The 23,423-nt window shown below is 41.1% G+C and overlaps 1 protein-coding gene across 7 annotated transcripts in view; it reads left to right on the forward strand.

Moving 5' to 3' along the window:
* FTO (FTO alpha-ketoglutarate dependent dioxygenase) overlaps nt 1-23,423 on the forward strand; it is a 377,562-nt gene that overhangs the window by 159,755 nt on the left and 194,384 nt on the right. For all 7 annotated transcript variants that reach the window (XM_032612139.1, XM_032612144.1, XM_032612143.1 and 4 more), the window contains exons 6-7: nt 2,751-2,894; nt 9,102-9,221. In XM_032612139.1, coding sequence (XP_032468030.1) covers nt 2,751-2,894; nt 9,102-9,221 — 264 coding nt within the window. The remainder of the gene's footprint in view (nt 1-2,750; nt 2,895-9,101; nt 9,222-23,423) is intronic.

Below are 23,423 nucleotides of genomic sequence, written 5' to 3' on the forward strand. Positions count from 1 at the left end.
TCAGCGGCCATGGCTCACGGGCCCAGCCGCTCCGCGGCATGTGGGATCTTCCCGGACCGGGGCACGAACCCGCGTCCCCTGCATCGGCAGGCGGACTCTCAACCACTGCACCACCAGGGAAGCCCCTATTCTGCACTTTTTGTTTTGTTTTATTTTAGTAAACCTTGATGATAATTACTTATCAATATGCAATTCTTAGAGTAGGGAATTTTTTTTAAGATATGATACAACAGCATAAGCCATCAAAGAAAAAATAGGTGAATTGGACTTTATCAAAGTTAAAAACCTTATGCGTCAAAGGGTACCATCACAACCGTGAAAAGAGAGAATGGGAGAAAATATTTGCATATCATACATCTCACAAGGGGCCCATGTTTATATTTATATAAAGAACTCTTACAGCTCAATGATTAAAAATATAACTAATCCAACTTTTTAAACAGATAAAGGATATGAATAGACATGTGTCCAGACGAGATATACAAGCGGCCGATAAACACATGAAAAGATGCTCACCATCATTAGTCGTTGGGGAAATGCAAATCAAAACCACAATGACATACCACTGCACACCCGCTGGAATAGGTATAATCAGAATCACAGTAACAGGTGTTGGTGAGGATGTGCAGAAATTGGAAGCCTCATACATTGCTGGAGGGAATGTAAAATGGCGCAGCCACTTTGGAAAACGGTCTGGCACTTCTTCAGAAGGTTAAATTCAGAGTTACCTTATTGCCCAGCAATTCCATGCCTAGTGTACACACCCAAGAGAAGTGAAAACTCGTACATGAATGTTCACAGTAGCTTAATTCATAATAGCCAAAAAGTGGAAACAGCCCAAATGTTCATCACCTAACGAATGGAGAAACAAAAGGCAGCGTATCTGTACAGTTGAATGATTATTTGGCAATAAACAGGAACAGGGTGCTGACACATGGACAACATGGATGAACCTTGAAAATATACTAAGTGAAAGAAGCCAGTCACAAAGGACCACATATTGTATGATTTCGTTTATATGTAATATCCAGAGTAGACCAGTCAAATCTGTAGATCCATAAAGTAGATTTGTGGTTGCCTAGGGCTGGGAAGGCTGGTAGAAATGGGAGGGGGTGACTGGTAAAGGTACAGCGTTTCTTTCTGGAGTGATAAAAATGTTCTAAAGTTAACTGTAGTGATGGTTGCACAACTCGTGAATATACTAAAAGACGTTGAATTGTATGCTTTAAGTGGGTAAATTTTATGACATGTGAATTTTATATCTCAATAAAACTGTTACCACTCCCCATGCCCTCCCAAAAAACAAGGCCTGATTATACGTTCTTTACATCAGATGAACTCTAATCACCCAGGAAAAATATATATATTCCCCCCTCCTTTTTTTTTTTGGTTGCAATCATGGCTCCACCAGAGTTCGTTTAACTGGTCTTTTATTGATGGGAAATTTTGTGTTGTTTTTAATCTTTTATTGTAGTAGATGGCATTTCAATCAATTACCTCTTATGTAGGTTACTCCATACTTGGGAAAGTAAAGGTGCAGGTAGAGTATGTTTATAGACAGAATGTCATTAAAAAAATGTTGTAGGGTTGTCTGTGGGACAAAAGTGAGTGGTAATTCATTTCCATTTTTTGTTTTCTCTTTGTAGTAAATTGGAGCCACTGCCCTTCTGCTCCCTACACTTCGGGATCTTCATATTAAAATACATATTAGTCAAGCTTCTGTTTTTGGCACAGAAACTTCATTTTTTTCCCCCAGGCATGCCCAGGTCACATTGTATCAAGTGGCAGTAACCGTGCAAAGAAATTTTGTACCAGGGGATTAGCCTTCAAGGTTATTTCGAAGGGATGCATTTAAATTGTAAATATTAAAATAAAAATACTCCGGGGAGACATTTCCCTCATTGGGTCTAAAGGATATTTACAGCTGGCGTTTTCTCATTGTAGGAAATCGTGTCATTATCAAAACAAACGGATGCACACTCCACCTGCATCCTCTTCTTTTCTGACATATGCTCATTCAAAGAGGGAGTTTGTCCATTTGACCTCTGTTTTGCTCCCACAGACTTAGAGAGGGATGGACTAGTTATCTGTGCCTTTGCTGATACCCAGGCACTAAGTTATGCCTTTCAACACGCCTTGAGGGTATGAACCACATATTCTCCATTATTTGAAGAATCTATTCTGCCAAGGCAGACTTGCAACTGCCTAGCGTATGCTTTTCGCAGAAAAGGAAAATGAGTTCTTTGCCCTGTGTTTATAACTTCATTTTTTTCCCCATTGCTGTTCTATTTTGTGTACTTTTGAACCAGTTCTACAGTCTGGTTACTATTTTTTCCCCATTGTTAGGTGCAGGGCACTTGCGATAAAGTCAGTGTTCTTGACTTCTTGGTTAATTAGTTATTCCTCCAATAACTACTTACTAAGTTTCTTTTATATTTAAGACTCAGTTCTAGGTGCTGCAGTATATGTATAGTATATACATTTTGAAACAGGGCTTTAGCCTTCAGGAGCCTACTCTTTGGAGGTATGAAGCCCATGTCATAAAAAGCAGCAAGATGAGTGACCCAGGTGATGGCCAAGCTGGCAGCACAGAGCCCCAGGAGAAAGCTACTAGAGTCATTCTTAAGTTGAGGAGCATAGGCTGACCTGTGAGGGCGACAGGTCCGGGAAGGGGACAGACGTCCTAGGAAGAGAGGGATGGTAACCTTGGAGTTTGCTTACCATCTCGGTGGCTGGTTCTATCTCTGCAGTGCTCAACGGGGACCTTGGATTACATCTTACAGCGCTGCCAGTTGGCCCTGCAGAATATCCGTGATGAGGTGGACAATGGTGAGGTCTCTTTGAAATCCTTGGAGCCAGTGGTTTTGAAACACGGAGAAGAAATCCACAACGAGGTAAGGACTTTCAAGAACTGTGAAGATTCTCTCCTACTTGCTAGCTAACAAGTTATTCGGCCACAGTTTGCTATGAGTATAAGAGACAAGGGATGGTTCATTACTTACAATAGGAGTAGCCAGGGCATGAGCATTTTTGTGCCAGTTCTCCAAGCCTCTGTTTCCACCGGGTAACGCACAGTGGGCTAGATAGCATGTGCACTTGGAGGGGTTGTGTTCTAGAAGAGGAGCCTGACCTGAGGTAACCCGACTCTTCCGTGATGGGCAGTAGGCATGTCTGTCGTTTGCTCCAGATCAAGACACGTCTTTATCCTCCAAGTCTGTTAGCAATCCTACCCTTTCTTCTGGAGGGAGAAACTCTATCTTCCAAGCGTGTTCACTATAAAGACATCCTTGCAATGAGAGTGTGAAGCAAAGGGCAAGATATGTAGAAACACAAACAAGAGACCCATGAAGGATAATCTTCCAGCAAGGACTGATGGAAACTGAAGGTGGATCCTTGGAGCAGGTGGACCCTTAGGAGCCTTGCCTTTTGTTCAGGAAATTAGTAGCGATTTTGCAGTCTGTGGGACCAGCATGTCTGGATCCCATGAGTCAGTGTTTCAAAAACTTTGTTAGTTTCATTAATACGTTTTCAATTTTTACTCTGTCTTTGGACTACATATATTGTTATCTCTTCAATACTTTTAAAAGAATCAACTCATTATTTATGTAAATAAAAGTTTTTAAAAAGGAAGCTTTATATTACCACTTTTAAGTGGAAAGCTGGTATCACTATCCAAAAGAAAAAGTAACCAGAAAACTCTAGCCTGTGAAAACAGCAATGTTATACTATTCCAGCAGATGCTTTTGGCCGGAGAAGGTTTGGAGCCTACAGTCTCTATTCTTCACGTTAAGAAGGAAGATTAGTGCGCAACTTCCTGTACATTCTAAAAGTCATTGAATTCTACACTGAAAATGGGTGAATTTTATGGTGGGTAAATAATACTCCCCCCCCCAAAAAAAAACCCATTGAAATGAAAGTCAAAAAGAGATTACCAAGTGGTAGAGAATCTTTGAAGATTATCATCAATCAAAGACTTTTTTGGATATAATTAGAAGGATTGGTGGAGAATTAGAATACAAAAATGTTCTCAATCATCTCAGTAAATAATTGCTGAGCATGCGCGAGGCACTCTTTCTGGGTGCTTTCGGATATGTTGGGAAATAAAATAGACATTCTAGTGCAGGGAGATGACAATAAATAATAAACACACTACATCAGTTTATTATATAGTATGTTAGAAGTTGATAAGTGGTACAGGAAGAACCAAACAGGGCAAGGTAATGGAGATTGAGAGAAGCAGAGAACACTCCCGCTGACAAGATGTCCTTTGTCCAAGGTTGAGGAAGAGAGCCATGTGGTTTTCTGGGGAACAGCATTTCAGGCCGAGGGAGACACCACTGCAAGGGCCGTGCGGGTGGGAGAATGCCTGGTGTTCGTGGACTAGTTCAGGGACGGTCCGCTGTGAGTGGTGGGAGTGAGGCTGTTAGTTACAGGAGATGAGGTCACGGAGGTGGTATGAGGGGATGGGGAACCGCAGATTGTATCAGTCGTTGGCGGTGTCTCTAAGGACAAGGGCTTTCCTTTTTACTCAGGGTAATAGCGAGCCGTTGAGGGGGTTTGAGCCGAGGAGAACAATGTTCCCACAGTGCCATGTAATATCTTTAAAGAGATATTTACTTATCTTACGAGCTGCTCCTCGACTTGAATAGAGAGGTCTCGAATCTGAGTAACGTGTGTGCCAGTCTTCTCTAATCCCCCAGTCTTTGATTCTTCAAGGTCATCTTCTTGCTTTCAGAATGAGTTCCATATGTCAGGACACATCATCAGATACTCTCCTTTGGCCATGCAAGTTGGCGTGCTCACGCTCTTCTGCGTTCTGTTGTTGAATGAGAGCACAAATGTCTATAATCCTTTCCACGGTTCTTACTGTTTGCTTTCCTCTTTCTTAAAGGCCACGTGCCTTTGCTGGACTAATTATAGGATGAAGCCCTTGGTTTCATGTCTGCAGTCTTTTGGGCTGTGTCGGTTTAGAAGTGGTTGGTTTTCCTTGTCTTAGATAGTTTCTAGCTAAACAATTTGGGGACTTTGGAGATTGGAACTGAGTACCTTAAGAGGGAAATGCATAAGCTGACCTGGGACCAAATCAAGAACCCAAACTAACTTGGCAGAAGTAGGTGTCATCTGCTTACCTGTAAGAGTGTTGGAAATGATTTCCAACTCTACAGTGCTGTGGTGACTCAGAAGTACGGTTTTGGAATCTTACAGACTTTGCTCCCCAATGCCTAAGTGTCCAGTGACTAAGGTTCAGGTAGGTGGGTGGATTCTGTTTGTGCTTCCCCTTCAGACTTTTTCTAGACATTTCTAGGAGAAAAGCTTTTCTTGATTGACCTTTTTCTTTTTAATTAATTAATTTATGGCTGTGTTGGGTCTTCGTTTCTGTGCGAGGGCTTTCTCTAGTTGTGGCAAGCGGGGGCCACCCTTCATCACAGTGTGCAGGCTTCTCACTATCGCGGCCTCCCCTGTTGAGGAGCACAGGCTCCAGACGCGCAGGCTCAGCAATTGTGGCTCACGGGCCCAGTTGCTTCGCGGCGTGCGGGATCCCCCCAGACCAGGGCTCGAACCCGTGTCCCCTGCATTGGCAGGCAGACTCTCAACCACTGTGCCACCAGGGAAGCCCTGACCTTTTTCTTTTTGACTATTCCATGGAGAAGGCAGGTGCAGGTGAAATAGGAAGGTTCTGGAGATGTTTCTCTGGGTCCCAGCTATGTAACTAACACTATCGTGAATGTGTGTTCATTTTTCTTTGATGATTCAGAAGGCCCCTTCAAGATCCTGCAAGTTCCCTAGGCTGTCAGTGTGCCTTCTGATACCTGTGGGCATTAGGTATCTTTGCATTGTCACTGCACCAAAGATTGAATAATAGTGAATTTCCATTAAGTGTATGTCTGAAACCTGGGAGTTTGTTTTAAAAGCATCATGAACCCCGAGAGCACCTCAAGAGAGTTCCGGAAGCTGTGAGCCTCCCAGGAGGGACTGCACTCTGGAGAAGGGATGAAGACCCTCCTCCTGTCATGGCTAGCACGTTATCAGTCAGTCAATATGGTGAGACTGTGATTCTTTTTAGCCTTGAAGTAATAAAGCTTCTGTTCTGTTCTGAATCCTGACCCTTTGGTTTTCATGCAGCATCCACCCTGTGGCTGCAGCTTTCCTTCCTCATCCCCAGAGTTTGGGGTGGAGGGGTGCACACCTTTTTTTTTTTGGTAACCCAAACTGAATCAAGCAGCTGGAAATATTTTTTGCTTCCTTAATTAATTTTAAGGAGGGAGGCAACTGCTTCTCTTGGCAGTGTTAGCACTGGTGAGGGTGGCATTGGATGAATATCCTGTAATATTTTTTGCCCACAACATCGAAGTGAAAAAGTCAGGTTATGGAGTTGATTAAAATACATGCCAATGGGTTTGATGCCCACAAAGATTGTATCTCATGGGCAGTACTTCCACCCCTGAAAAAAAAACTCTGTTGGGAATAAGCTTCAGGGTTGAACTTTTCTGACTGGCCTCCGTGGAACAGGGGTGAGCATGAATTGACATGATTGTTGAAACTTCTCTTGCTCAGAAGATTTCATAAGATTGTGAGATTCTTGAGGACAGTAAGCGGTGGGCCTTGTGGCCTCATTTGGTCTGTTTTCTTAGTATCTACCAAGTGCCTGGCATATGGTCGGCTGTTCATTATTAACCCACTTAATCCTCACCACAAACCTATGTGGTGATTATGTAATTATCCTTATTTTACAGATGACAGAACTATTCAGTAGTGGAGCCCAGATCTGAACTGACTCCAGAACCCTTATTCTTAACCATGACACTGTCTGCTTCAAAAGACAGTTGGGCATCTAAGGAGGAAGATAAAGTCATTATTTGCTAAAATGGACAGGGTCTTTCTTTGCTCTCTTGTCCAACAGCAATGCTTCCAGGTATGCCCCTCTCCTTGCTTCTGAGTTTTCATTTACTGAAATCCAGACTCTATTGTACCTTTAAAGGCAGAATGAACTAATTACATATGATAATTATTTTGCTTCCTGGGATATCATGGTTGCCAAGGTTTATATGTTCTGTTCTTATAATGGAAAAAACCAGCCCAAAGATAGAAAAACCCTTTCAGCTCTCCCAAACATAGGGCTTGATGCTTTGCTGACAGGTTGTTCCTATAGTGTGAATAAATTTTATGTGAAATCTATTAAAAAGAACTCTTTTTTTCTTGTAACAAATTATGTTGTTAAACCTGCATCTAAAGAGAAGTTGAACTACATTTGTATTCATTTTCCTTTCAAAGCAGTTAAGTTTACCTCTGTTAACCACTGTCTTTTAATACTGCAGATAAGGTTTAACAACTATTGTCTGAATATTGTCTACATTCCTCTTTTTTTTTTTTGTTTAAACAGCTTTAACTGAAATCAGTTCTACGTATCAAACAAACATTTAGTTAATGTAAACTAAAACCCTTTCATATGACTTGGTGTTCTCAGATTAGTTATTTGAGCCATTTTCACCAATGTTAAATCTTCACAAGTTGCTTTTGTTTGCCTCATGAAAGTTCAATATGGATAAACAAAACAAAAAAAATTCTTTGTGGTAACAGGTGAAGCTTATAATAGCTCTGTGCCTGTATGTGGAACATGATTACCTTAGCAAAGCCAACCTTACTCACCATTAAGCTGTGAAAGCTCTACATTTCTTGAGACAACAGAGATAGAAAGAGCTTTGGGATGAATTAAGTTGTACTTTGATTGTAAAATTTGATTTTCAAGTTGGAGATGAGTGAAAGAAAATAGGAAACAATTTCTTATTCTTTCAAAGCTTTACTCAGCCTCTCACCTACACATATTGGGATTATTTCGATTGCAGGAAGCAGAAAACTCAACCCGAATTAGTTAAGCAAAAAGGGCTTCAGGAATAGCTTGATCAAGTGTCAATTGATGCCACCAGGACCCGGTTTTTAACTGTTCATCTTGCAGCTGCTTCCTACCGTGTTGCCCCCATTCTTCCCATTCTGCAAAATGTTTGAAGAATCCTCTTCCTGTATCTTCTGACAGTCTCAAGACTTACTCTGATTGAACATATGCCTGTTTCCCCCAAACCCGGTTATGTGACTAGGAGAAGTGTGGTGGGCTGATTGGCTCAGATTGGGTTGCACATTCCACTCCTGGTATAAGAGCTGGAGCTTTACCCAGACCACATGGACTGAGACTGGGGAAGGGAATGGATTATCAAATGAATAATGGGGTTTGGCTAGGATAGAATGATGCTAAGGAGGCAAATATTTGAAGTTTACCATACTAGGTTCATAGGAAGGAAAATAAATTAGTAGTGTCTTTACTGTTCTTTTTACCTATTGTCATTTGCCCTGACTGAACTGAAAGCGACAATTTAAATGGCTCCGTAGGTTTTATGCCACCGTAATTAACTTTATATTGTTCAAGTTATCTGAGTTGATGTTACCACCAGCCCCTCCTGGCCCATGGGTAAATTCTTTGTTTATTTTAGATCTAAGAAACTTAAAATTGATATCTTCTAATATGTGGCTGTGTTTTGCTCTTAATACTAGGTCTTTAAGAAAGATATTTAATGAAAACATACTTTGTTTGATTATATCTTTCCCATCCTACACAGTGCAGGCTGCTGTAAACTTTAGGATCTCAGGATCTGTTGTTGATTGACTTATAGTTTCCTCATGTCCGAGTGATGAACCAACCAACAACCTGGGTTGTCTCAGTACACTGTTGTGGCCTCTCCCGTTGTGGAGCACAGGCTCCGGATGTGCAGGCTCAGCGGCCATGGCTCACGGGCCCAGCCGCTCTGCGGCATGTGGGATCCTCCCGGACCGGGGCACGAACCCGTGTACCCTGCACAGGCAGGCAGACTCTCAACCACTGAGCCACCAGGGAAGCCCTCAGTAAGCTTTAAGACTACTCTCTTCCTGACTTGCAAAAAGGCTCAGGAGACTCCAAGTTATATTGGGAACTGGTTAGGCTGAGATTTTCTCACCTTTTCTCACCCTATGGCTGTGAAGTTACTGGAGGAGAACTGAGTGACGAAGTTTACTGTCCTTGATTGTCCATCATGGTGGCATTATAACCACGGTCTTGTCTTTATGATCCCCAGGTCGAGTTTGAGTGGCTGAGACAGTTTTGGTTTCAAGGCAATCGGTACAAAAGGTGCACTGATTGGTGGTGTCAACCTATGACTCAGCTGGAAGAGCTGTGGAAGAAGATGGAAGGCCTGGTAAGTATCTGGGACCGGATTTCCTGGGATGTTGTGCTCCAGCAATCCTCGGCTGCCTAATTTGCATGGGTAAAGGCAAGAGAAAGACAAGTATCATATGATATCGCTTATATGTGGAATCTAAAAAAAATGATACAAATGAACTTATTTACAAAACAGAAATAGACTTACAGACATAGAAAACAAACTTCAGGTTCCCAAAGGGGAAGGGGAGGCGGGGCTGGATAAATGAGGAGTTGGGGATTAACAGATACATGCTACTATAAATAAAATAAACAACAAAGACCTGTGTAGCACAGGGAACTATATTCAATATCTTATAATAATCTATAATGAAAAAGAATCTGAAAAAGAATAGATTTATTTTATTTATTTTTGGCTGCTTTGGGTCTTTGTTGTTGCACGCGGGCTCTCGTTGCGGTGAGCAGTGGCTACTCTTCGTTGCAGTGCGCGGGCGTCTCATTGCGGTGGCTTCTCTTGTTGCAGAGCACGGGCTCTGGGCGCATGGGCTTCAGTAGTTGTGGCTCACGGGCTCTAGAGCGCAGGCTCAGTAGTTGTGGCGCACGGGCTTAGTTGCTCCGCGGCATGTGGGATATTCCCAGACCAGGGCTCGAACCCGTGTCCCCTGCATTGGCAGGCAGATTCTTAACCACTGCGCCACCAGGGGGGCCCTAGATTTATATATATACGTATAACTGAATCGCTTCGCCGTGCACGTGAAACTAACACAACATTGTAAATCAACTATACGTTAATTAAAAAATAAATAAAGACAAAAATCTCTAAATTAGTGAGTTAGGTTACTCTTGGGAAGGTAGTGGGAACAGCCAAGGATTTTGTCGGTACAAGCTTAGTTCCGTGCAGTGAACCTTTATTGAGCGTTTCCGACATGTAAGGCACCGTGTTAGACATACACGGGGAAGCGACGATGAGAACGGTACAACTCCTAAACTTCATTTGCATTTTTATATGCACCAGGCACTATTCTAAGAGTTTTCCCTATATCAACTGTTTTTTTCCTTTTTTTTTTTTTTTGCGGTACGCGGGCCTCTCACTGTTGTGGCCTCTCCCGTTGCAGAGCACAGGCTCCGGACGCACAGGCTCAGCGGCCATGGCTCCTGGGCCCAGCCGCTCCGCGGCATGCGCTCCGCGGCATGTGGGATCTTCCCAGACCGGGGCACGAACCCATGTCCCCTGCATCGGCTGGCGGACTCTCAACCACTGCGCCACCAGGGAAGCCCCCTATATTAACTTTTAAAGTTCTTACAGCAGTCCTGTGAGTTGCAGAAACTGTTATGAACCTTAATTTATAGACATGAAAACCAAGCCCTAGAGAAATTAAGTGCCTCGCCCAAGGTCATGGAGTAAGTGGCAGAGCGAGACTGAAACCCAGGCAGCCTGGCTTTGTAGCTTGTGCTCTTAACCACTACATTCCGTTTAACAAGGAGAGAAGCATGAATATTGCCAGGTGTCGCATTAGCTAAAGTGAAATCCTGTAATAGAGATTTAAAAAAAAAATCACCATCCAGAGGCCGGAGTATTAAATTCGTAGCACTGGAGCTGGGACAGTTGTGAAACAGCAGATGTGGCTTTTGGGCACCTTGGGTGGGGAGAAGTAGGGTCGGATAAGGCATTCAGAGAGGATCATTAGGCCCCAGGAACTGTAAAAACAAGATCAGGAGTGGGGAAGTACAGTGTGATCAGAGCACGGGATTCAGGGGATGTGTCGTAGGAAATGTAGCTAGAAGGCAAGTTGAGGCCACTTGGAATAAGTCTAAATTAAAATAATAGTAATAATAGCAAATACTTATGTGATACTTATTAAGTACCAGACACTATTTTATTTAACTTCTATGACAACCCCATAAAGTAGGTATTTTTTCCCCCATTTTACACGTGAGGAGACTGAAGCACAAAAGGTTTACCTGCCTTCCTCAAGGTCATACAACTAAGTTGGGGAGCTGGGATGAGAACTCAGGAAGACTGGCTACAGGGTCATGCCATGTATCACGTCACTGTTCTACCTCCAAATGGTCAGGTATGGAATGTAGTGGAAAAGTGATAAAAGCCTGCTGACCTCTTGAGAGAGTACCACTGCACAGACTTTGAGATGTGCTAGAAACAGTGAACTGATTTGCAAAAACGGGTAGTTATTGCTAATCCCTATTTTATAATAATGAAAATATCAAGTCACAACCCTGAAGGGGCCCCAGTTCGAAAGTCTGGGTCAGAGTCCAGAAGTCTCTGCTTTTCAGACATTTCCTTAAATCTTTAAGCCATGCCTTTTCATGAATATAATGTCGGGGGGAGGAAAGTTGTCATCCTTTTAGTGTACTAATGGTATCACAAAAATGGATTTCTCCAAAGACTTGAATCAGTGCAAAATGGAGCATTGTAAAACTGGGTTTGGAGGTAATGAAAAGTTCATGCTGAAATTTCCTCAGTTAGTTCTGTTCCTAAAATTAGCCTGTGTGGAGTATGCTCCATTTTTATGGGATGTATACATAAGGCAGCTTCACTTTTAGGGAATTTCTTTTTCACTGTGTAATTCTGGTTTTGTTTGCATCTGAGTTAGAACTTCTTTACTTGCTGAACCTTGACACTAAGGCATCAGTTTGACTTTGGGATTGTAATTTGACAATTCTTTGAATTAGAGCTGGCAAACTCTAACAACTAAACAATTAGAGTTGGCAAAATAAGAAGGAAACTCACTGATTTTTTTTGAATGTTTTTGTATTGCTTTTGTTCAAGGGCTTTTTTTTTTTTTAAGTGAAATCTTTGGTTTTGTGAGCTTACCAGCGATGTTCATTATGAATTCACTTAAACTGTTTAGTTATTTATATATTTTTAAATTTGGCGGTGATGGCACATTAGATCGACTGTCTCCCTTTATAACTCTCGTGTAAAAATACTAAAAAGAACAGTCTTGGGAATTCTCCAGAGCGAGTTTCCTTGCAGTTGGTGTGGCATTACTAAGTGTTCTGAGTGAAATCAATGGCCTCTGTGTCTCAGCAAGTCTCAGAATGATCGTTATCAGCAGAGTGAAGGTTTGGGCCAAGATAAAAGGAATGGCACTTCTAAATTAAATTTCAGCTTCAAGCCTTTTTTTAAACGACTTTTAGCAAACTCATAAGAATTTACTTTTGCTATTGGAAGAGACAGAAGAGGATAATCATTGGGCAGGTCTACGGTTCTGTGGCTGTTAGTGCAGTGCCATCTGGTATTTGTGTGTTCTGGGTGGAATTGGCACTGGCTGGTTAAATTCCTACTTTGTACCAGCCCACCTCATATTTTTTCAGTTGTGAGCAGTAGGGGGCAATGTTGAGCTACCAGTTTGACGCCCCCAGATGCTAAGCCTTTCAGGAAAATGCAGACAAATGCACCATTAACTGTCCAGAATTATCCCTGTTGCTTCAAGTTAGCTGTAATCTCCAAGATTCCATAACACAGGAAATCAGTTGTGGGTTAACAAATTCAACAGCAATTTAACATAAAAAGTGCAGTGTTTGGTGCACATTTGGATTCTATAGAATTAGACTAAGCCAAACAGCCTTTCTGAATGTACTCACTTTGCTTCCAGGGAATATACGACTCAAAATGATGATCCTTTTAGACAAATGATTCTTCTTTATCGTTATGCTGTTTTGAATTGTAAAAATCACATGTGTGTTGTGGAAAGATTTCTCTAATTAATGTATTTTGTCTGTTCTGCAACATAGCATTGATCTCCTTTGGCGAGAAAATAAAACAAAAAACCTCGGGCAATATGTACATTACTTTTCACCTTTTGCTTGTGATTAAAGCAACCTTTGACAGCCCTCATACCAGGGAAGAGACTTGTGTTGTAATTCCTCTCTGTCTTTGTGTTCATTTTTTTCCTTTGTGGTTGGAAAGGAGTAGTCTCAGGTAGGATATAAAAGAAGAACGGAAAATGAGCTTTGAAATCACATTTCTTCCATTAATGGTAATTGCTTCACATGTCATAACCAGTCACATATTTTAAAAAGTTTAATCAGCTGTCTCTAAAACTCCCCTAGCCTCCACTGCCAATCCCCTGTTCCAGCAAGCAACGTTTTTTTATCACACTGTTTATTCTTAACGTTTCCCTCCCCGAGGATAGTTTTACTCTGGGCATGCTCTTGTGATGTAAATGTTAAACCTTATATTTGAATGACATTCTGATAAAATATCACATTTTCCCTGAATATTACCTCATGAAGTTTTGAGCCATTAAGCCCAGAGTACCAGAACCCTTTCTTTTTTCTTTTTCTTTTTTTTTTAAATTTATTTATCCATTTTTGGCTGTGTTGGGTCTTCGTTGCTGCACACAGGCTTTCTCTGGTTGCGGTGAGCGGGGGCCACTCTTCATTGTGGTGTGAGGGCTTCTCATTGCGGTGGCTTCTCTTGTTGCGGAGCACGGGCTCTAGGCGCGCAGGCTTCAGTAGTTGTGGCTCACGGGCTTCAGTAGTTGTGGCTTGCGGACTCTAGAGCACAGGCTCAGTAGTTGTGGGGCACAGGCTTAGCTGCTCTGTGGCATGTGGGATCTTCCCGGACCAGGGCTCGAACCCGTGTCCCCTGCACTGGCAGGCGGAGTCTTAACCACTGCGCCACCAGGGAAGCCCCCCAGAACCCTTTCTTACAACCTAGGAAGTTAGCCTAGTCTTTCCTCTCATTTTGCTCTTCAGGAAGGTACTATGACACTAACACTATTTAAATATTTGTATTTGTGTTTTATTCTTTTTTAAAACCAGCCCACCACCCCACATCCAAGATTAGCGTATTATGGGGAGACTGTTCAGGATAAGAGACAGTTACCATTTGAAAGGAAACTGTACAGGCTTTGCTTTCTGGGTAAAAAAAAATATGAAAAGCCGAACTCTCCTGTGAGGTGAGGAAGTCTTGCTGTAGCCAGAGATTCAACGGATAGGCCATTTGTCTCTTAGGGTCTGGTATCGCACTTTGCAAAACTGACATTTATTTTACCTATAAAAATGTTTTAACACTATTGAATTCACAGTGATACAGAAAAGAATGCTAGGTGTGATGTCCTCTAAATTGATGACATTTATTCATTTCCTTTTGACCTTAAAAAAAAAGGTCAATTTGGTATAATTCAATAGAATATTCTAGAATACTTTCCAGAGTAAACATTTTCAGAAGTACGGATGATTTTTGTACTGGAGAGAAATTTCCTCCTTCTTTTTTCATTGCTTTTTTTTTTTTCTAGAAGACAAGGGTAGATCCTGATCGTTTTGAATGTTTTGAATTGCATTTCCTGCCTTGACAGGTCCTCGTGCTGGGATAGCAGTGCATTTACATGGCAGTTGGCCTTAATAACCTTTATTGACTTTAGTGGGTCAGAGCCAAGACTGGATTATTTTAATGTATCCGTTTTGAAACAGTGTAAAACACAACATATAATTATGTTCGGTAAGCTATCGGCTACATTTAATTCTACCCATTTATGTTAAAATTTGGCACGGGAGAGCAGAGAGATGTGGAAAATGAGTAGGTGCTTTATTTAATACTGTTCAGTTTCTTGTTGTTAAAGTTTTAAGAGAGAAAGATACTTAAGAATGTGAAAGTTGTCCTTTAGGACTTAGTTGTAATCGTTTAATTTCAAGATGAGTCATGCCTTTCAGCTTGTCATTCTGGCCTGTGTAAATCATCTGGGAAAGCTCAGGCCGTGGAGCCTGTCCGTTGCTGTCTGGCTGAGCCCTTCTTAGTATAGGTTACACTAAGGTGGGGAATGATTGAGCCGAAGAGCAGTTTGTTTGTTTTTGGAGAGATTAATGAAGCTATCATCACAGTGCTTTAGATTAAATTCTTTGTAACTGAATAAAGGAACAAGGCTGCTTTTTCACATACTGAAATATACGCGAGGTATATTGTTTTTTGCCATCTTATTATAGTTCAGTTAGCTAAGTTCATTTTAAACTGTCTTCCAAGATTAAAGATTTTTGGGGGTGTGAGGAAGAAAGTGATGTAAATAGAAATGTTAATTTTTTGTCCATATTAATGGTGGAGTCATCAACTTATATATATATGTGTGTGTGTGTGTGTGTGTGTGTGTGTGTATGTGTATATATATATATATATATATATATATTATATTTATATATCTCTCCCCTTTAACGTTAATGTATATACTAAATTATATTTGCTAATATGAATCCTGTCTTCCATTTTTCAGAGTTAGCGTTTCTGATATAGGAGCAAAGTATATTATAGTAATTTAGGATCTGGTGTGAAATGTCGAGTGGTTTTTTTTTTTTTTTTTTTTTTTTTTTTGCGGTACGGGGGCCTCGCACTGCTGTGGCCTCTCCCGTTGCGGAGCACAGGCTCCGGACGCACAGGCTCAGCGGCCATGGCTCACGGGCCCAGCCACTCCGCGTCATGTGGGACCCTCCCGGACCGGGGCACGAAACCGCGTCCCCTGCATCGGCAGGCGGACTCTCAACCACTGCGCCACCAGGGAAGCCCTGTCGAGTGGTTTTAAATGAAAATTTAAACTCCCTTTTCCCTTTTTTGACTGGTACAGTGCTGAGTGGCTCAGGAGAAGCACGGATTGGAGGCAGGTAAACAGTCACAAGCACCCAACAATTCAAATTATGTATGCAGACTCTGAGCTCTGGGACCTTCTATGTTTGTTTAGCTTTGGAAATTTGGAGAAAAGAAAAAAGTCACTTTTCAGCTATAGTGGCTTAAAACCCTTGGCTCACCTTTCTTCTTACCTTAAACGTGTTCAGTGAAGGTTGGTTCTTTCCATATGCCTCCCTCTCCACCCCTACTCCAATTCCACACCTCTGTATTATTCTATTAAGAGTAAAATATCTGGGGGGAAATTGTACATATAACTTAGCAATGAATTTCGAACAGGTTTTGATGCCTTTGATTGCCCGTCTGGATTTCTCTCAGATTTTTCCAGTTTTTTCCTTTGTTGCTGCAGACTTAATAATGAGTTAAGAAAAAAAAAAGTGTTGTGAATCCTGTCTTTTTGGGAAGAAATTTACAATTCCAAGAGTATTCAGGCTTAAGCCTCAGAAACAGAATGTGCATGGAAAGCACAAAGGACTGTGTTTATGATTCCCTTTGAAGTGTTTTTGCAACTGGATAAGGAAAATTTCAGAAACCGTCTGATAGTGTTCAGGGTAAATACTTAAACCCCTTTAGAGAATTTCACACACAGATACTGTGCAGCAGAAAAAAGGGATACTTATGTTTCTTAAAGCTACGACAGCCTACAGCTTTGTACTTAAAGACAGAGGTGTGGAATAGAATTCTACTGAGGATACATCCAGTGACAATATCTCCAGGAACATCAGAGCAAACCAGTGGGTAGGACTTTCTGTTTTTAACCCGTCCGTGAGCTGTGTGAGAGCTGAGCTCTATTTGTACCAAGCACTAGGATGTGCCTGTTACATTCCAGGAATGTTCAGAGGATTGTCCCAGTGCCTCTGCTCTGCTCACAATGAGAACAAGGCTACAAGTGCTGAAGATGGTGAGACAAAGCAGCAGGAGCCGGGAGATTCCAAGTGAAAGCCTTGCCATCTCTCTTAACTCTTATTAGTTTGTGGAGAGAAAAATGGAATAAACAGCTAAGGTTCCTATTTGAGCCTGGTTTCGTAGGCTTTAGCTAAATTTTGTTAGCATTTGTTAATAGACACGCACACCCATTTCACATATGTTCGATATATTTTTGAAGTAGACGAATTCTCTTGTTATATATCATTTTAACCACACTGGGATTCAGGTTGATGTACAGGTGTGAAGAGCCCACTCGGTTTCCCTGGGGAGCTATTGGAGCCTTGGCTGCTGGAATTTGTCTTGGATTGCTTTGACTAGCAGACCGTCGTGGCATTTCAGATGTGAATTCAGAAGCCTTCAGACCAGATCGGGGTGGTAGGAATTTCCATTTTTCCTAGAAAAGATAGAGCATAAAACAAATGTATACTGTATTTCCTCTGGTTTTTTGGGGGGCAGGGAGTGGGACAGTAAATTCAGCTCTAGTCATTTATCTTTTTATAAATATCTTTGACATATTCTAGAAGAAGATCAGTCTAAAGGAATGAAATTTAAAAAAACAAACAAACAAACAAAACCCGGCAGGCCTACGGTTTTGCAAGGGAAGCAAGATTTCCAAAGGCTATGTACCAACGGTTGGGAATATTAATCAAGGTCTTAGGATCTTATTTCCCAAGGTGGTTATTGAATGGTCCCTAAAACTATTCCTTTCTGAAGAAAAGTGTTTTGCTGATCAAATGAGAGAGTTCGTAAAATATAAAAATACTGTACTCATACAAGTCATCACCAGGAGTGATTTCAGAAGGAAGTATAAACAGGTGTCAAATTTTGTACTGGACCCCTTACTTAGAGGTTATTTGACTGAGTCTCCTTAGTGCCAGCATCCCTCCCTGTTTCCCATTTCCCTTCCTGTAGAACTAGGGTCAGTCCTGGAGCTAAAGGGACTCACAGTGGTCTGGAGCTCAGGGCTACTCTGGTAATGTTTCTCCTTTACTGGGGGCTAAATACTTTGGGAGGCAGGGCTGGGAATCTTTCCACATTTTGCAAAAATGTCTCTATGGACAAATGTGCTCCAAGTGCCGAAATCCCAGAGAGCTCAGGGAACACATTAAGTCGACTCTTTTGTGCATTAAGGGTAACATAACCATCGTCCTGCTCTCTTCTTGTTGACATCTGCAAAAAATGACCTTTTTTTTAAACCAAAGGATACTGATATGTTGCCTTTTCGGTCTTCCTGAAAGAATCTCTGTGATCATTTGTAGATGATATTCTTAACACCGTCTTTTCCCTAACATGTAAATTATGATCAACTTTTTGGTATTTCCACAGTCTCAGCCCATCTGGAACCATCTGTGACAATCTCATTTGTAAATTTTTCCTTGATGTGTATAAAAATCTCAGATAATCTCCAACTTGGTTTTGATTGATTGACAAAATTAGCCTTCACATAAAAATCTGGAGTCTTATGGCCATATTCAAAATTAATTTTCAGTGTTTAAGACAAATCTGCTCTGGTTATAAAGACCTGGAACAGGTGGTAGCTTGATAATATATATCCCACTGACTTAAATGTTATTAATTTAAATGAGCACTTATGAAATTGCCCGGAATTATGCATCAGATCTCCTTTAACAGATGTTGAGGGATTAAGAAGGCTTGTATTTTATTTAACGTCATAAACTTTTCTTGCAGTTACCAGTGAATTTTTTAACAGACGAAAGTAGTGGGATATGCCAGTCCTTGTAATAAATTAGTATTTTCTTGGTACTGGGATCTCATATCTTGGGCCACCTGAACCGTAGTTGGGAAAGGTATGGCCCAAGATATGAGATCCCAGGCCCTCTTCAGCCATCTAGTAATAAGTATCTCAAATGTAACAAATCCAAAACCAACTCTTGATTCCCGTAACTCCCCCTAGCCTTTCTCCCAGTATTGCACAGCCAGAAACCTTGGAGTTGTCTTGATTTATCTCTTGATTTATCAGTGAATCCAGTTAGCTCTATTTTCAAAATAGATTCATGATCTAATTACTCTTTACCACCCTCTCTGCTACTACCTTGGTGTAAATAACCTCCCTATTTCTACCACTTAATATGTTCACCCCTGTTAAGAGTGTTCCTTTCAAGTGTGTCAGGTTATTTCACTGCCCTGGCTCAAACTCACCATCCCGTTCAGAAATCCAACTTCCTTGTGAGGGGCCTAGTGCCCTCTAGGATCTGTCCACCCACTCCCTCCTCTCCCCACCTAAGTCTTTTCCCTCCTCCCCCTCCTCCTTCTAGCCTTCTTTACTGTCTTTAGAACATGCCTGGTTTCCTCCTGCCTCAGGGCCTTTGCATTTGCTGTTGCCTCCGTCTGGCACATTCTTCCCTCTCCTGACTCACTCTGTCACTTCCTTCCCAACTCTCTGCTGCTGTCCCTCCTTGGAGAGGATTTTCTCTGACCAAGCCCTCTCTGGTTGCAGAGCAAGAGTGGCTCTGTTCTGCTTTCCCTCCTACTGCTCTCCCCTGCCTGCCGTGATACCACGTATGTGTTTACGGTCTGCCTCTACTTATAGAATCCTCACGAGGGCAGGAACTTTGTTTTATTCACTATTGTTTCCCCAGCTCTTAGGACAGTGCCTGATATTTAGTAGGTAATCGACCCCTAACTTGTTAAAGAAAATTAGGAGTTTGGGATTAACAAATACACACCACTATATATAAAATAGATAAACAACAAGGATGGACCTGCTGTATAGCACAGGGAACTATATTCAATATCTTATAAATAACCTATAATGGAAAAGACTGAATAACAAACAAACAAACAAAAAATATATATATATAACTGATCACTTTGCTGTATACCAGAAACTGATACAACATTGTAAATTAACTATACTTCAATTAAAAAAAAAAGAAATGGGGAGTTCCCTGGCAGTCCAGTGGTTAGGACTCCACGCTTCCACTGCAGGGGACCTGGGTTCAGCCAAAACAAGACAAAAAAATGAATTCATGTTGGGTCAGCATTCCAGCCTTGCCATTTCCTCACTTCCAGGCTCAATAGCATAGCCTTCAATACATTCTTTTTAACTCTGTACATTTTCCTCAAATGTTAGGTCCTGCTTCACAGGAATATTTAGGGGTTAGTTTTATTTTTAAACCAACGTAACCCTCGTAGCAGTACCCCCAAAACATCTTGAACATTAAAAAGTAATAATAATATCAAGAGCACAGAGGATGTACCAGAATGTTCTGTTTTATGCCTTTGGCATTTACACTGTGAAGATGGAGCAATCACTGGCGAACAACTTATGCGAATATGAAAACTCTTTTTTTTAAAAATGAGAGATGTAGGTAGGTTATTAAGTTTCCCCGAGTAATAGTGCTGTGAAAACTTAAGAATCATGGTGTTTTTGCCTCATTTGTTGGCATTCTTCGTATTTTAGATTTCCCTATTCTTGAAAAAATAGAGTACAGTTGTCATAAAATTAAATGAGTTCCCCAACAGAGCTTGGACTTTTCATGACTAATTTCCCAAGTTAGATAGGGAAAGTGGCGTGAACTGGACAGGTGTGGGGTACAGAACTAGGGAAATCTCTGAGGAGCAAAGTGACTTCTGCTAGACAAGCTGAAAACTGATTAAAATATTTATCATCCTTTGGGTATGTAATAGCTTTTGATGATGGAAGGCATGTTAATATTCATCTTTGCTGCTTGTCTACACTTCAGACAGATCCCAGGAAAGAATGTTCAGATGACCAGTTTTCTCTCCTCACCAGGAGTCCTTGAGACCCAGTACAGCTTGGAACCAAGAAATGCCTTGTGATGTGACTGAGCTTTTCCTCTGGGGGGTGGGGATGGGAGGAATACAAACCAGGAGAGACCTTTGGAGTGGAAAGCTTTAAAGGATTACTGCTTTCTCACAGGAAGTCTTTTGCCAGAACAAAGGGAGAAGTTTGGTCATTTTATAAGCAGCAGAACTGCCGAGGCCAAGTCCATGAGGCTGACTTGGCTCCTTGGGGGGATCTAAGCCTTACAGAGGATTTTGGGGTAAATGCCAGTGTGGGCTGAAGATTCCCCTCTCCTTCCCCCTTCTCCCCATCTTTACTGAGGAAGTTGTTTGCTGCTGATGCCCAGGTCTTCTGACTGGTTCCTCTGGAGTGCTCCATCTTGTTCTCATCTTGGGACGGAATAAGTATAGATGGTGTCCAGTTAGGCAGGCATGAACAGCATAAGGTGGCCTGCTGCGGTTCTCAAGACCTGTCTTTTTTTTTTTGCGGTACGCGGGCCTCTCACTCTTGTGGCCTCTCCGGTTGCAAAGCACAGGCTCCGGACATGCAGGCTCAGTGGCCATGGCTCACGGGCCCAGCCGCTCCGCGGCATGTGGGATCTTCCCGGACCGGGACATGAACCCGTGTCCCCTGCATCGGCAGGCGGACTCTCAACCACTGCGCCACCAGGGGAGCCCGACCTGTCTTTTTTTAAAATTTTTTTTTAATTGAAGTATAGTTGATTTACAATGTTGTGTTAGTTTCAGGTGATTCACTTTTATATATATATCTGTACATACACATACATATATATACACATGTGTGTATATGTATTTTTTTCTTTTTTAGATTCTTTTCCCTTATAGGTTATTACAAAATATCGAGTAGAGTTCCCTGTGCTATACAGTAGGTCCTTGTTGGTTACCTGTTTTATATATAGTAGTTCGTATCTGTTACTCCCAAATTCCTAGTTTATCCCTCCCCACCTTTCCCTTTGGTAACCATGTTTGTTTTCTATGTCTGTGGGTCTATTGCTTTTTTTTTTTTTTTTACCTTTTAATTTTTATTGGAGTATAGTTGATTAACAATGTTGTGATAGTTTCAGGTGTATGTGAGTCTATTTCTGTTTTGCATGTCAGTTCATTTGTATCTTTTTTTTTTTTAGTTTCCACATATAAGCAGTATATGATATTTGTCTTTCTCTGTCTGACTTACATCACTTAGTATGATAATCTCTAGGTCAAGACCTGTCTTTTAATTTTTTCTTTTTTTTCTTTAATGGGAGAAAGAATCTGGCTTATTAGTTTAGTTAATGAAGCAGTGTTGTTTTCTGTCTTGATTGGAATAGCCTTGATTATATTTTTGAAGACAAGTAAGAGCCCTGAAAGAAGCTGACCTTTTTATGGAGCTGTCTGAAAAACCTGGCAATTGAATAGAATATTCTCATAAAAGCAGCAATATGTGAAGATACTTAGTTTCTGTCTTTAAAATCTGAAAATTCAGAATCTTCCCCCTTTTGCATTTTAGTTTCTATTATTCCATGCTGAGATATTTTTATGAAAGATACCTTAGAAAATTGGACAATAATGATATATTTGAAAACTCTTAAAAGAGTGAAAAAGAAATGTTTTTCTTCACCCTAGTCATTTAATCATTCATCTGCTCCACTTTGCATAGATAGTGTGAAGTTATGCAAAAAGTGAGGACTTGTGTCTCCCAGGTTGATAAGGCACAAGGCAGTAAGTAATTCAAAGGGAGGAAAAACAAAGGAGAAAAGTGAATTCTGACAGAGGCCTTTGGGAATACAGAGGATTTTGATAGCTAGAGCCAGGTGGAGTCTGTAAAGATGGCCGAAGCAGAGACACTGTAGTGGGAAAACACAAGCTCTCCTCACAAATTTTATTAGACTGGATGGAGTGTGCTTTGGGTGAGTCCAGCAGTGAGAGAGATTAGGAAGATTAACAAAGACCTTCTTTTTCTAATGCATTTCTCTGTAAGGTAAGGCACTCTCACCCCTTAATAACTGGTTTCCTATCAAAGTCATGGGAAGCAAAGTGCTAAACATGCACAACTAAAAATAAAATGAAACTATTTTATTATCTTGCATCTGCAAAGATTTTACTTGGGAAACAAGTCAAGATTGTATTATTTGCACTGACTCCAAGACCTATTTGCATCCTGAATACAGCGAACAAGCAACACTACATTTTCAGAAGGAGAATTACAAATGAGTTGAGGCTTTTTCCAACCAAGGTCTTTTTTTTTTTTCCCTCAAAAATTGAATACCGGACCTACTGTATAGCACAGGGAACTATACTCAATATCTTGTAATAACCTGTAATGGAAAAGAATCTGAAAAAGAATGTAAGTATATACATATACATAATTAAATAAGTATGTATATATCTGAACCACTTTGCTATATACTTGAAACTAACACAACATTGTGAATTAACTATACTTCAATTAAAAAAAAAATTGAATACCAGCCTAATAATTTTGGACTTTGGTCAGAGGCAGGTCTTCCCTTGTGGGAACCACCTGTGATTCTCTTCCGTGTTTAGGAACCTTAGGTCTATTTCCTTTTTTTTGTTTTTTTTTTGTGTTTTTTTGGATATTGGAATTGTGGTTTGGAGGAAATGACATCTCCACTGCCTTTTCTAGAGGCAGCAGTCTTGAAGACGTAAGTACTTGCATAGAAGTATTTTGAAATACAAAGTGTCATTCATGAGTTACTTGACTTGGATCAGGATAGCAGGTGTGGTCATTTGTCATTTCCACCGCTGAAAAAGAGCGTTTTCTTCCCCATGCGTATCTCCCCATTCTTTGGCTAATAGCTCCAAGTTAGTGATTGTGCACCCCACGCTGTCCTACATTTGCCATTGCACTTTGGCATGTCAGTCACACCACTTGAAAGACGGAGTCAG

Source organism: Phocoena sinus, chromosome 19, assembly GCF_008692025.1.
Source record: "Phocoena sinus isolate mPhoSin1 chromosome 19, mPhoSin1.pri, whole genome shotgun sequence".
Taxonomy (NCBI): Eukaryota; Metazoa; Chordata; class Mammalia; order Artiodactyla; family Phocoenidae; genus Phocoena; species Phocoena sinus.